At 34.2% G+C, this 12,087-nt stretch overlaps 1 protein-coding gene across 8 annotated transcripts in view; it reads right to left on the bottom strand.

The window, feature by feature from the left end:
• Nucleotides 1–12,087, bottom strand: part of KIAA0586 (KIAA0586 ortholog) — a 94,728-nt gene that overhangs the window by 68,606 nt on the left and 14,035 nt on the right. For all 8 annotated transcript variants that reach the window (XM_053673332.1, XM_053673333.1, XM_053673335.1 and 5 more), the window contains 7 exons: nucleotides 11,069–11,236; nucleotides 9,839–9,962; nucleotides 4,520–4,652; nucleotides 3,684–3,901; nucleotides 3,094–3,166; nucleotides 1,493–1,720; nucleotides 225–399 (listed from right to left, as the gene is read on the bottom strand). In XM_053673332.1, the coding sequence (XP_053529307.1) occupies nucleotides 225–399; nucleotides 1,493–1,720; nucleotides 3,094–3,166; nucleotides 3,684–3,901; nucleotides 4,520–4,652; nucleotides 9,839–9,962; nucleotides 11,069–11,236 (1,119 nt within the window). The remainder of the gene's footprint in view (nucleotides 1–224; nucleotides 400–1,492; nucleotides 1,721–3,093; nucleotides 3,167–3,683; nucleotides 3,902–4,519; nucleotides 4,653–9,838; nucleotides 9,963–11,068; nucleotides 11,237–12,087) is intronic.

Genomic DNA, 12,087 nt, shown 5'->3' with positions numbered 1-12,087 from the left:
AAATAGATCTCTCTCTCTCTTACTGAAAAAAAAAAAAACAAAACTGGAAGAATACTGAATCAAGTCTATTATTTCCTACAGTCTTGGAATTGTCTTTCTATCCTTAAACATTACATAATTTGAACTGTACTTCTCACTAATAAATAAATGACAAAAATTAAACTTTACATATTAAACTAATACCATAAAAATGAGGTTTATCATTAAAAAATGAGGTTTCTTACCTTGAACCCGTTCTATTACTTTTGGTCTCTGTGCTTTGGACTTAGGAGACGGAGAATTGAATCTGAGATACGGTCCTTTTTTAAGAGTGCTGCGATGGCCCTGATAAACTGGTTTCCCGTAAACGTGTAACATATGATCTTCATCTTCCATCACTGTGGTTGCTTTCAAAAAACCCTAAGAACACAAAGTTATTCAACTCACCAAAAAAATAGTTATCAAACACTCATCTCATTTTTCTAAGGCCTTGTCTTGCCAGCTTAAATACTATAACAAGTGTGATCTGGCCAGGAAAATCCTTTACATCAAATGACCCTTAAACCCTGGATACAGTTGTCATGCCATAGTTCTAAAGTTTTATAGTCCTTAAGAGCATAAACATTAAATATAAAAATCATCCACCCAAGAAACATGAAAGTCCTTATGCTACTAAGAATATTCACAGTAAAAAAAAGTTTTAAATGCATTTTATTTAAGTATAATAAGTCAAGTCTTTAAGTGATTTTCTACATTTCTGAGCCTACCTACAATCATAATCAAAATGCCACTGAAAGGTAGCATTTATTGAGCATATACCAAATTCTAAGCATTGAATTAGATACTTTATTAATCTGCCCCCAAATCTGTGTTTGGTAATAAGAAAGTTACAGCCTAGTCAGAGCAGCCAGAACATTCCCTCCATAACACCTGGCACTATGCCTCACAGTCACTAGCACTGAACACACACTTATTAAACTGAAAAATAAACAAACAACATACAAATACACGCACAGGATAAAATGCAATTTTGAATACCATGAACTACTAATTTGTGGACTAGATGATCTCTAGATATACCTGCTATAACTAAAATACTACGGCTGTCAGTGTGAGATCTTGGAAGGAAGGAATTGTGTATTTTATCCAGTGATTTCTACATCATGGATATCTAAAAACCTTAATAGCAATAGTTTAAAATTAATTTCCATTTGTATAATCCTAACATTTTCATATTCACTTCATTATTTGTATCTTTTAAGAAAATAATCAGCCCTGGCTGTTGTGGCTTAGTGGACTGAGTGCCAGCCTGTGAACCAGGGGCACATGCCTGGGTTGCAGGCCAGGTTCCCTGGTGTGGGGCGTGCGAGAGGCAACCATACATTGATGTCTCTCTCCCTTCCCCCCTCCCTTCCTCTCTGTCTAAAAATAAATAAATGAAATATTTTTAAGAAAGAGAAAATAATCAGTTTTAATGCAAAATTTATGCCACAAAACCAAAGTAGTATCTTACTTCTTTTCTCTCTTTCTGTAAGCTTGAGGCAGGCCTGGTCCTCATAGGTGGATTTCTAAAATGCTCCTCTTTTGGTTTTTGACAATGTTTTCTTGGAATTACATAATTATCTACTGTTTTGTCTTGTTTATTGGTTTTAAAATCTTTAATCATATAAGAAGCTTTCTTGGTCCTTTGATTCTTCTGATCAAATTTTTTTTGTTCATTATCTTTTTTTGTCAGTTCATCCTTAAAAAAACAAAAATTAAAATAACTTAAAATCTATCCAAGCAGTAATGCTTTCACATCCAAAGTAATAAAATTTATTTTCTATTATAAAAATAGCATCTAGCAATTTTAAATGCCTTATAAATAAACGATATGCACTTATGTATGAAAATTCTCAGGAAGAATGAACAAAAAACGAAACATACTGGTGTCTTAAGGAGCAGGGTGAATAAGAAATAAATGAGGGAAAGCAGTAGGAGGGCAACGCTTCCTTACAGACCTTTATATGCTTTGTGATGACTGGACCATGTGCCTGTAGAAACCGCTCAAAAATTAAATGAAAAAACTAAGTTTCCAAAAGAGTAAACAACTTTGTAATAAAATTTGGAAATATTTATAAATGAAAATTGCTTGAAGGTTTAAACAAATATATTTGGTATAGAATCCACAGTCACAGTGACACATATTGCTAACTGTCTGCAGAACCAGAGCTGATCTCCTACTTTTCTGGTGCATCACATAGTAACTACCACAAATTCCTAACAACCACGTATGAAATACTCATTTATACTCATATTCTTAAACAATAAAGTATAAAAGTATATTTCCATATTTATTGCTGTGGTCTTGCTACCACTGTGTATAAACATATTTACACATCTTACAGTCAGGAAAAAAACACTGTACCCCAAGAAAAAATAATAGGGCTACCTCTCTAGTTCTGCTCCCTCAAATATATAAAATTTTAAGAATTTCCTTTAAAGTACTGACTCCCTGATAAAAATAGCTTCCCTAGATTTGACTTCAGGTGGTGAACACAAAATGCATATAGAAATGAAGTAGTACAGAATTGCACACTTGAAACCTATATTTCATTAACCAATGTCATCCCAATAAATTTGAATTTAAAAAATTAAAAAAAAAAACTCTCCTAAATTTTTGCAATGCTAATGTCTGAAGACACACTGTAGATGTAAGAAAGTGGCAGTTTTACCATTTGCCTAAGTTTTTCCACCTCACAAGCCTCATGGGTATTTTCCCTTCAAACAGCTTTGGTGTCTTTACTTTGGTAAGCCAGTGCTTCTAAATCGTGTTTTGAAACATTTTTATAAGTGTACTTCTTTTTTTCCTAAATGCTTTTGCTAGATTTTCTTTCAAATACTCATATTCTACAATTTGCCAGACAAGAGACACAGAATAATTTATAAGATAAAGCACTTAAGTAAAATGATATGTATTACTAAGTAAATATAATGACGGAGTGAAATTAAGAATTATAAGTAGACCTATAGGTATATATGTAAGGAATACTTTGAGAATAAGTATAAATACTTATAAATTGGAAAGAATTATCTCCTGAGAATTAACTTGGTCCTGTTTTTTCTAAAATCTACCTGAATTTCTTCAGAAATAGTTTTAATCCACTCGTCCACTGTCTTTTTGATCCGAATCTTCTCTGACATCTCTCTACAAAAAGAGAATAAAGAATTTTCTTAAATTATTATTTAATGTTCTGAGAACAGAACCTGGAGCAGATCTCTTATATAGTTTTGAATCTACTGGTAGCCCAATATCCTTCATCTGAAGAGGAAAAAAATGATATTAATGATGTTAATCCTTCAAACGTTTGAAGGATGTTTGGAAACACATGTAGATCCCAGAAGATTTTTTTCAATATTTATGTTCATTTCTTTTTTCTTTTTTTTATTAAATACTTTTGAATTTTATTGTTGTTCGAACAGTTTTCTGACTAGAAGATCTGTATCAGAGAGACAAACATAATTAAAGGAAAAGTTCACATTTATAAAAGTGATTATGTATCGATCCAAATTCAACTCTAGCATAATCTGTGCATCAAAGTCAATCAAGAACCTTTCTAAACATTAAAACACAACACAAAATAAAATGTACAGAAAAAAATTAGAGAAAGGCTGTAAACTGGAGGTTCCACAGATAACCTCAGGCTGTTGACATCTGGTCGTACCTGTCATTAGACAGAGCATTGATAAACGAATACATAGCGGTCCCATCCTTTGCGCGAACGATAGCTTCCAGGTTTTCTTCCAGTAGTTTTTTATTGTTCTGTACCCCTCTCAGAATCTTCTCAGCTTCTTTCAGTATGGATCTTGTACTGGTTGTTGGAAGCTTAGTGGCATTCTGTGGAAGATCAACAAGCCTGGACAGAATGAGAGATTCTTTTGGCTGAAAAGAAAGGAAAAATGTCAGCTTGTAAAGCTCATTAAGTATTTTAATCCAAACAAGTGCTATTATTCTAGTTTTGGCCACAGACTATGCCAATATATTCTGAGGACTTGACTTGTCAAATTTAAAAGCTATAAAAGAATAATTGGCGGTTTAGTTTTCTTTCCATTTAGAAAGTACTAGTGTGAACGTTAAGTGAAATTGGGCTCAGAAGTATGGACTGGTGGTAGGCAGTCCAGCGGTCAATAAAAATTATATCTGGTAAAGAAAGCTAAAAAAAAAGAGAGAGAAAGTTGGCTCTAGCTAGGCATGGCAGACCTTGTGAACTGGATAAACAAGGGCCACCCACAGTTCTCTCTCCCCTTCCTCCCTCTCCAACAGAAAATGTAAACGGCCAGAGGGGGCCATGAGGCTCATCCTAGCCGAGGAACAGGCAGTAGGAACCACTTGGTGAGGGCTTCCAGAAAGCCTCTGTGAAGAGAACAGACTGCACCTTGTGTCTCTCCGCAGTGCTTTGTGTTCATCGTCACTCTTGCTTTCTGTCTTGATAACTTTTGTATTTCTTCATAATTTTTATCTTTACTAATCACCAATTTTAATATCCTGTTGCCCCTTTACCTGGGGTATGCTGTTTGTGTCTTTCCTTTTTTGGCCAAGATCATGAAGAACATTATCAGTCTTTTGCCCCGTCACTTTAGCTGTTCCTAGTTCCTCATATGAAGGAAATCTTTGAGAGAATAGAGAATCATTGCTGCAAAAGATTTAAAAAGAAACTGTCATAAATTGTCATAAATCCAGAAAACATTTGAATACATAAATCTTTGATACATTAATTACATGAATTTTAAATGGCATCCTATTAAAACTGTACAATGAAACTACTCGATTATATGATTAAACATATATAACACAGAATATCACAAGAGACAAAATTACTCAGATCAGACTGGTTTAGGTATAATAGGAAAAGAGCAGAAAAAGGCTTTACTTTGAAGAAGCTAAAATGCAAATGCACTCTCAGAATGGTTGAGTAAGAACCTCTAAAAATCCTCTTCTGCATAAGAGCAAAGAGAATACTATCCAAAATAAAACAACTTTTTCAGAGCTCAGGAAATTAAACAAAGGTTTGCAAAATCCAGAAAACATTACTCAAGAAAATGGCTGATTCTCAGTGAGTACAGGAAGATTTGTGGCATTTGGAACCTGCTCCATTCCCACTGCTCTTTCCCAGAAGCCTTGCAACCACTACAAAGGGCAGAACTGGTCGGAGCTCCTCAGAAAGTCCCCTTCACAAGGATTCTCCTTACTTGACTTGACTCAGAGCTAGTTCAGTGAGAAACCCTATCCCCAGGTCATTTTTCAAAAACAGTGGCAACTGTTCCACATCTTAGCTGCCTGAGGTAGCCATATCGGTTGAGGCAAATAAAAGGGTTGGCAATAAACTAAAAATATGAGTAGTGAGATGTCCATTGTGTAGCTTTGAAAACTTCCAATAAATTATTGGAAATCTAGAAGGTCATGTACACGTGCATGCCCAAGAAAGACCTGAGAAAAGACTAATCTCCCACCTCTAGCTGAACTGAGGCTCTGCAAGTATGAAGTTAAGGTTAACAGAGACTGCCAGACTACTGAAGGTGTGTCCCAATACACACACACACACACAGCCTGCTTGGCAAGAGCGGGAGACTTTTTTTATAAGGGGACTCTGCTTTTTTAAAATTGTTATTCTATTACATTGTGCCAATTTTCCCCCTTTGCCCTCCTGTGCCAAGCCCACCCCTGGCTCCACAGTCAATTCCTACACCACTGTCCATACCCACGGGTCATTCATACATGTTCTTTGAGTACCTTTCCCCTTCTTTCCTCCATTATCTCCCCTCCCCTTTGGACACTGTCAGTTTGTTCCATGTTTCTATGCCTCTGCTTCTATTGTGCTCATTAGTTTATTTTTTGTTTATTAGATTTCTCTTAAAAGTGAAATCATATGGTGTTTGTCTTCCACCAACTGGCTTATTTCACTTATTTCACTCTAGTTCCATTCATGCTGTTGCAAAAGGTAGGAGTTCCTTCTTTCTTTCTGCTGCACAGTATTCCAATGTGCAAACAGTTTTTTTTGATCCAGTCATCTACTGATGGGCATCCAGCATTTTGCTATTGTAAATGGCACTATTACGAATACTGGGGTGCAGGTAAGTTCTTTTGAATTGGTGAATCAAGATTCTTAGGGTATATTCTCAGCAGTAGAATTGCTGGGTAAAAGGCAGTTCCATTTTTAATTTTTTGAGGAAATTCCATACTGTGGAATTTTCACAGTGGCTGTACTAGTCTGCATTCCCTCCAACAGTACACTAGGGTTCCCTTCTCTCTACATCCTCATCAGCACTTTTTTGTTGATTTATTGATGATAGCCATTCTGACAGGTGTGAGGTGGTATCTCATTGTGATTTTAATTTGCATCGCTGATGGCTAGTGATGATGAGCATCTTTTCATATGTCTCTGGGCCATCTGTATGTTCTTGTTGGAAAAGTGTCTATTCAGGACCTTTGCTTATTTTTTAATTGTTTTTCCTGGTGTTGAGCTGTGTGAATTCTTTATATATTTTGGAGATCAAACTCTTGTCCAATGTGTCATTGCCAGATATATTCTCCCATACAGATGGTTCCCTTTTCACTTTGATAATGGTTTCTTTAGACATGTAGATGCTTTTTAATTTTATATAGTTGCATTTATTCATTTATCTCCCTTGACCTAGAAGATATATCAGCAAAAATATTGCTACATGGGATATCTGAAATTTTACTGCCTATGTTTTCTGCTAGGACTTTGAGGGCAGCATAATTTATATTTAGGTCTTTTATCCATTTTGAGTTTATTCTGGTGTATGATGTAGGTTGGTGGTCTAATTTCATTTTTTTTTGCATGTATGAGAGGGAGCCTTCCATTCAAGGTAGCTAGGAAATCTCTTTCCAAACATTAACAGACTTTAGTTAACCAAATAGACTTGCTGCACATGATAAAGAATGCAGGTTTTGCAGAGTTAGCCCAAGAAAGAGCATCAAGAATGACAACAAACCCTGTGGGGAGGGTTGGGGAAGAATCTAATTTCCCAAGTTGCCACATTATGTTATTTTAAATGTCCAATTTTTAACAAAAAGTTTTGAGAACACAAAGAGACAGGAAAGTTGGATCAGTTCAGACACCAGAAAAAACTCAGTACAGTCTGTCCTTGAGGGACCCCTGACGTTGGACTTAGCAGACAAAGACTCTAGGTTAGCTCTTCCTAAAGGAAAGCATGTTCAAAAACTAAAGCGTAAAAATGAAGTCTCAACACAGAAAATAGCAATAAAAACAGAAACTATTAAAAAGAAAAACAAATTCTGGAGTTGAAAAGCACAATAACTGAAATGTAAAATTCCCTTGGCAGACTAAACGTATTTGAGCTGAGAGAAGAAAGAATCCGTAAACTTAAAGACAAGTTAACTGAGATTATCCAGACTGAAAAACAAAGAAGAAAAAAATGAATGAAAAGAAATTAAGGCTTCAGAGAACTGTGGGACATTAACAAGTATACCAAAAGACAACACAGTTCTAGGAGAGAAGAGAAAGGTCATATGTAGCATTTCACTATAAAAGAAAATAATGGTCCAAACTTCCCAAATTCAGTGAATATTAATCTACTCATCCAGGAAGCTCAATAACTCCAAGTAGAATGATCTCAGAGACCCATGTCTAGACACATCATAGACACACTGTCAAAAGCCTAAGACAAAGGAAGAACCTTGAAAGCAGCAAAACAGAAATGCTTCATCATATACAAAGGCTCCTCAACAAGATGAACACTTTACTTCTCATCATAAATCACAGAGTCCAGAAGGCAGTTAGATGACATTTTCAAAGGGTAAAAGAAACTCAACCAAAAATTCTATGTCCAGAAAACCTATTCTTCAGAAGTTAAAAAAAAAGAAATTAAGATATTTCCAGATAAACAAACTGAGAGAATTCATCACTAGCAAATCTACCCTACATGAAATACTAGAGGAAATCCCTAAAAGTGGAAAAAAGGGCAGTAGACACTAACTTGAATCCATGTAAAGAAATAAAGAGCACTGGTAAAGGTTAACTTATAAAGGTAAAATGAAAGTATAAAATACATTTTTATTTATAAACTTTTTCTTCTCCCATCTAATATAATGGACAATGACAGCTCCAGCTGGTGTGGCTCAGTGGTCGAGTGCTGGCCTGCAAATCGAAGGGTGGCCACTTCGATTCCCAGTCAAGGCACATGCCTGGATTGTGGGCCAGGACCCCAGTAGGGGGCGCATAAGAGGCAACCACACATTGGTGTTTCTCTCCCTCTCATTCTCCCTTCCCCCTCTAAAAAAAAATAAAAATCTTTATAACAAAATAAAATGAAAGACAACTACATAAAACAATAATTACCAAGCTGTACAGAAGGGTTTATAATGTATAAAGACGTAATTTGTAAGAGAATAATAGCAGAAGGAAAAGGGGAGGAAATAAAGCTATACTGGAGCAAAATTTTTGAATCCCACTGGATTAATATTAATCCTAACTAGATTGTTTTAATTTAAAAGTTAATCGTAATCCCTACAGTAACCACTAAGAAAATACCTAAAAAAAATAGTACACAAAATAAAGGAATTAAACTGTTATGCTAGAGAATACCTATTTAATACAAAAGAAGGCCTTTATGTTGGAAAGATGAAATAAAAGACCTCAGACATACAGAAAACATACAGCACATGACAGACATAAACCTTACTGTATTGATAATTACATTAAATATAAATGGACTAAAATATATTGGGTGGGCCAAAAAGTCTGTTTAGTGTTTTTCCAGAAGATGTTTAGTGTTTTTCTAGTAGTGCTTTTTTGTCTTTAACTTCATTGAAAACAATTTTGTTAGATTGTATTGTGACAGATGCCATATCAGTGTGCATTTAAAAACTTTTTAAATCAAAACTGATGAATTTTTGTGCAGCCATTTTAATACTGAAGATGAAAGAAGATAAGTAACATTTTTGGTATATTATGCTTTATTATTTCAAGAAAGGTAAATGCAACTATAATGCAAAAAAAAAGATTTGTGCAGTATATGGAGAAGGTGCTGTTACTGATTGAATATGTCAAAAGTGGTCTGAGAAGTTTCTTGGTACTACTGACATTTTGGCCAAATTATTCTTTGCTGTGGGGCTGTCTAATGCACTGGAAGATGTTTAGCTGCACCCCTGGCCTCTACCCACTAGAAGCCAAAAGTGGGAGATAGCCAACATGCTCAGAATCTCCAAATCAATAAAGTTATTGCTGAAAACGAAAAATGTGTCTTTTATTTTACAGAAAAAAAATATAAGAACTTTTTGGCCAAACTAATACAATTTCTCCACATGACGTTACTCAAAATGTGGCTCATTTAGTTTTTATTACTATTGCTTTTATTACATTCAAGATAAAAATTATAATGGCCTAGATTTATTTGATTTAAAATACTTTTCATGTAAAATTTCAAACACACATCAAAGTAGAAAGAATATTATAATGACTTCCCTATATACCCTTATTTAACTATAGTGACCGCTAGCTCATGGCTGTCTTCATTTCATTTATACTTCCAACCCTGTTTCCTACACTCTGCCATGGATTATTTTTGAAGCAAATCTAAGATAGCATTTCATCAGAAATGAATAATATGCATTCATTAAAAATTAATAATCTGCATTTTGAGAAAGTTAGGTATGTTCATTTTGTAACTACATTATAAAAATGGGGGAAGATACGTTAGCAGCAGAATACAGCAACTAGATCTAAGATCACTTTAAAAAGCAGTGTTAAAAGCTTATTAAGATTCTTGAAGAAATTTTAGAAATGTGAACAAAGCTCTATAAACTCAAGCTTTTATTCCAATCTCTTGTTTTTACCTGTCTCTCCTTTCAGGATTCCAACTTATTTTTGACCTACTTAGTGAGGTTTTGTCTGAAGATTCACTTATTCTTGTCAAAGAATCTTGATTATTCAAAATTTGTTCCAATAGTCTTACAGTTCCTACATAAGAGAAATATAGTATCATTTTTCAAGTACTACTTCATTTGTCTCTTTTTATAACATCTCACATATTTATACTAAATTAGCTTCTTATAGTGATGATCAACTCAATTCACTCTGTGATGTGGGTTATAAATGCACTCATCAAATTAAACTAAATTTTATAACTCATGAAAACCATGGGTATAAGTTTAGGCTTGAATTTATTTCCATTATAGGAAAAATGAATTTGAAACAAAAGTTTTTCTTCATAGCAACTATTACTTGAATCTTCTCTTTAGACTCATCTTTAATGAAACTACAATAACTTTTATGTAGTGAATTTGGTTTTTTTAAGATTTTATTTTTAAAATTCCTTAAAACTCTTTAAATGTGTCCAAGACAAGACTTAAATGCATTGAAAGAACACCAAGACTTGCCCTGGCTGGTACGGTTCAGTTGGTTGGAGCATCATCCCACAGACCAAGAGGTCATGGGTTTAATTCCCATCAGGGCACATACACAGGATGTGGGTTCCATCTTGAGTCAGGGTACATATAAGAAGGCAACCAATTGATGTTCCTCTCTCACTGATATTTCCCTCTGTGTGTGTCTCTGTCCCTTCCTTTCTCTAAAATCAATGAACAAATGTCCTTGGGTAAGGATTTTTTAAAAATTGAATCATTCCAAGAATAAAAGCTTACACTTAACATTTTCACTTAATTTTACTAGAAGGACTATAGTTAAGGGTCTTAACTATTTTAGGTTAAAGTTAATATATGAACACTTTTTCCAACTGAACACAGTAATTGCTGTTAAATTTCTGAGTTTTATTATTGAAATTCACACCTAAAAACATAAAAAACATACTCTAAAATGATCAGCAGAGCATTATTTTTTATTATTAAAAGCAAAATTTGTTCACTAGAGGTTTAAATAATGACCTGTAGAAGACAATCAGAATATAATGATAGTGTATATCTCTAACTCCATCTACAAAGAACCTAAAGAAGCTTGATTTTCCCAGTACCATTTAAAGAAAAATATTAAAAACAGAGAACCCATTTTAGTTACTACGATATAGGTCTAATAAAAGTAGTGTATTCTAATAATAACTGCTTTATTACCTGTATGACCTGGTATCTCCATATTTTCTTTTTCTTCCACAGGATTTTCCTTCTTTGATATTTTATCATCCTTTGAAACAGGTATAGGAGCAAACCTGCGAGGCGCTGGTGTCTCCAAAGGAGATTTCTGTTTATCAAAACCTGTATCTTCAACCTCTCTTAAAAGTGCTTTAAAAAAAATAAACTTTACTTTACTCTTTAAAAAACTATAAATTGTAGAGTGTTACTCTTCCCCATATTTTAAAAATAAAAGCAAAAGTATACAGGACATACAAATTATTACAAAGTATAAAAAATAACTTTATCCTCACTAGAAATCAAAAGAAATACAAATAATATTTTATACTTATAGCTAATAAATAAAACAAATCAATATGGTATTGTTCAGCGCTAAGCTATGATGGAAACAGCATAGCCCAGACACTGCTCCTGGTAATAAAAACTAGTAAGGCCATCTGGCACTAAGCATAGGAAGTACTAAAACCAACAGACTATCTTTTAGTCATTAAAAGTTAATTTATGAAAATAATTATGTAAATGTGAGAAATACTTTTGGTATGCTAATAAACAAACAGTATCACCCTGGCTGGTATGGCTCAGTGGACTGACCAGCAGACTGAGAAGCAAAGGGTCGCCCACTCGATTCCCAGTCAGGGCACATGCATGGGTTGCGGGCCAGGTCCCCAGTAGGGGGTGTGCAAGGCAACCACACATTGATGTTTCTCTCCCTCTCGTCCCTCCCTTCCCCTCTCTCTAAAAATAAATAAATAAAATCTTTGGGGAAAAAAAAGAAAAGAAGCAGTATGAAGTTATATTTATGCTACAACTACAAGGACGTAAAAATAATGTATGCCCACAAAAAAAAATCACAGAAAAATAGTTTAATTTAAAATTTTAATTTGCCCATTAAAAAAAATTTTACTGTCACTAAAATACCAAGAAAACCAATTCAGTATATAATCAATAAAACAAACATCTTTGTTCCTTTAAACTCGAATCTGAAGGTAACAAAATTATGA

The sequence above is a fragment of the Artibeus jamaicensis genome, unplaced genomic scaffold (genome assembly GCF_021234435.1).
Source record: "Artibeus jamaicensis isolate MK-2021 breed Jamaican fruit bat unplaced genomic scaffold, CSHL_Jam_final contig_851, whole genome shotgun sequence".
Classification (NCBI taxonomy): domain Eukaryota; kingdom Metazoa; phylum Chordata; class Mammalia; order Chiroptera; family Phyllostomidae; genus Artibeus; species Artibeus jamaicensis.
The sequence above is the reverse complement of the archived record's forward strand: the minus strand, read 5'-3'. Positions and strand labels throughout refer to the sequence as shown.